Consider the following 2,534-nt stretch of genomic DNA (forward strand, 5'->3'; position numbering starts at 1 on the left):
TGAGCAGGGACTCGAGCACGCCAGCCACCCCAACGATCCAGGTCAGGCGCAGGAAGAGGATGACACCCAGGATGTTCTGCAGGCAGGGCAGGTAGACGCCGATGAAGGTGCCCATGTGCGGGGCCTGCAACAGAGCAAGGGCTGGGCTCATGGGGACTCCAAGACCCCAGGGGGCCAGACCCCCCCATCGGAAGCTGCAAAGGGGCAGTGGGGACAGGAGGGTGTGGGGACAGAGCACCAGGACCTACACAGGTCAGCAAGACGGTTCCAGACGCATGGGGGGGTACAGAGGAGCCCCAGGGCAGGGCGCCCTGCGAGTACAGGGGCAAGGACAGGGGCGGGAGGGCACCCTGCACAAGGTCCTCCCCAACCAGAGGGGGGTGACTCAGGTGCAAAGGGGAGAAAAAGGTGAAGGGCAGAGGAGAGCCTGTCCCTCAGAGCCACTACAGCTCAGGGTTCTAGAGCCTTTCACACCCACAGAGGGCATGCTAGGGGCAAGAGGGCTACAACACGGCCCTTAACATCGGTACCCACATAGCCTGCAACACCACAGACACGACAGAGGGGCTGGCGGGATGCCGCCCAAGGTCAGGAAAGATGGGCCTCGGCCATTCCCCTTTCAGAGGGCCCCGCGCACTGGGCTCTGACCCGCCTGTCCGTCCAATCATACCAGGAGCCAAAGTCTCAGGGAAGAGGGCAGCAGGCCTCCCTCTCAACACCAGGGACCCACAGTCCTGTGGCACACGTCCCCATGAGGCGCCAGGAGGAGGAGGGCAGGGGGTCAGGAAATGAGGCACCCCCCAGCTATGTGGGAGGGCCAAGGGGTCAACTCAACTCTGACCCCTGAGACAGTGGCCTGAGACAGGGCTCTGCACACGTGCGCTCTGACCTCCCGGTCCACGGCGGCCACAGACTGGGGTCTGCACACGTGCGCTCTGACTTCCCGGTCCACGGCGGCCACAGACTGGGGTCTGTACACGTGCGCTCTGACCTCCCGGTCCACGGCGGCCACAGACTGGGGTCTGCACACGTGCGCTCTGACCTCCCGGTCCACGGTGGCCGTGGTGGCCAGGAGGCGCCAGGTGGTGGCCCCACCCTGTGGAAGGGCCGTGTGCGGGCGGGCGGGCGTCCAGGTGGGGCTTCACCTTGCTCTCCCTGCGCCGGCGGTCCTCGTCTTCCTCGTGCTCCACCACGCCCTGGCTCAGGTTGGTGTAGTTGGCCAGCTTGTTGAGCAGCGACGACACCATGGGATTGCTGTCCATTTCCTCCTATGTGGAGACAGGGACACTGGCCACTGACAGCCGAGGGACAGTCACCTTGATCCCCAACGTCAACTCCCCGGGTGCACTGGGACCCCCACCTGGCACCGCTTCCCGCTTGTGCCCACCGGAGCTCAGGCTGCAGTCCCGAACACACAGGCCCTGGGCACCCGCCCGGCAGGCTCAGCGTTGGGAGGTCAGAGGTCAGAGCTGCCAGGGGCCCCTCAGGGCTGGCGCATTCTCAGCCCAGAGGGCCCCCAGAAGGAGGTGCTGAGTGGTGTCCACACAGAGCGTACCCATGCAGGACGGGAACCCCCCGGCCACCCAGTGCGGTCTGCCCGGGGCCACAGCCCTCACCCGCTGCCCTCAGTTCACCAGGTGGAGATGTCACAGTCCTGGCTCCCTCACTTTCCTAAACCCAAACCACCGCCTGCACCCCTTCTTCTGGGAGGGACTTCGTTACCTCAAAAAGCGCCATGTTCTTTCCTTCGCAGAAGCCCTCCTGCGCCATGTTCCTTCCTGCAAGGAAGGTGTCCCGCTCCACTTCCACACTGTTAATGAAGGGGCTGCTTTCCCTGGGGGTCCCATCTCCTGCTGGGAGAACGACGTGCGGTCAGCAGCAGAAGGAGCCAGAAAGCAGCAAAGGCCGACGAGGGACTCAGGGCAGCAGTGCCGTCCAGGAAGCACGGCGGCCAGGCGGGGGCCTCACTTCAGCACGAACCCAGCACCCAGCAGCCCCTCACTGTCAGCGAGCTCCCCACACCCCTAGCACCTCATCCCAAGGCACCTCAGGTACACAACCGACCCACACCGGGTACACAGCCCATTCGCCTGGTCGCGTTCCATAAAATTGCCGGGAATGTGGAATCAGCGAACACTGAGCCACCGCTCCCCACAATCAGGGCATGGTTTGGGGAAAGACCCCTCACGGAATATGCACTGTTGGGTCATCAACACTGAACTAACGGCTGACAGCACCATAACTGCCTGGAAGAAGCTAATCTCACATGCACATTTTCTCCCTAAGCACATCACAGCATTCGTATGCTTGGGGACACAAGGCAGCACTTCAGCACTGCGCTAGGAGGCATTTACACAGCGACACCACCAAAATCACAAAGGTGAAAAACGTGGCACAAAGGAGACCCTGAAACGTCCCTGTTTGCAGGGTAAGAGCCAGGTCCTCAGCTGGGAAAGGCCCCTGTCTGCAGGAGGAGAGCCGTGTCCTCAGCTGGGAAAGGCCCCTGTCTGCAGGAGGAGAGCCGTGTCCTCAGC

The 2,534-nt window shown here is 63.1% G+C and overlaps 1 protein-coding gene across 1 annotated transcript in view; it reads right to left on the bottom strand.

The window, feature by feature from the left end:
• Positions 1-2,534, bottom strand: part of SLC12A7 (solute carrier family 12 member 7) — a 63,334-nt gene that overhangs the window by 32,965 nt on the left and 27,835 nt on the right. Inside the window, exons 2-4 of the mRNA XM_023734820.1 lie at positions 1,723-1,850; positions 1,146-1,268; positions 35-124 (exon numbers count right to left, since the gene is read on the bottom strand). Coding sequence (XP_023590588.1) covers positions 35-124; positions 1,146-1,268; positions 1,723-1,770 — 261 coding nt within the window. The 5' untranslated portion in view covers positions 1,771-1,850. The remainder of the gene's footprint in view (positions 1-34; positions 125-1,145; positions 1,269-1,722; positions 1,851-2,534) is intronic.

The sequence above is a fragment of the Trichechus manatus genome, unplaced genomic scaffold (assembly GCF_000243295.1).
Source record: "Trichechus manatus latirostris isolate Lorelei unplaced genomic scaffold, TriManLat1.0 scaffold00072, whole genome shotgun sequence".
Classification (NCBI taxonomy): domain Eukaryota; kingdom Metazoa; phylum Chordata; class Mammalia; order Sirenia; family Trichechidae; genus Trichechus; species Trichechus manatus.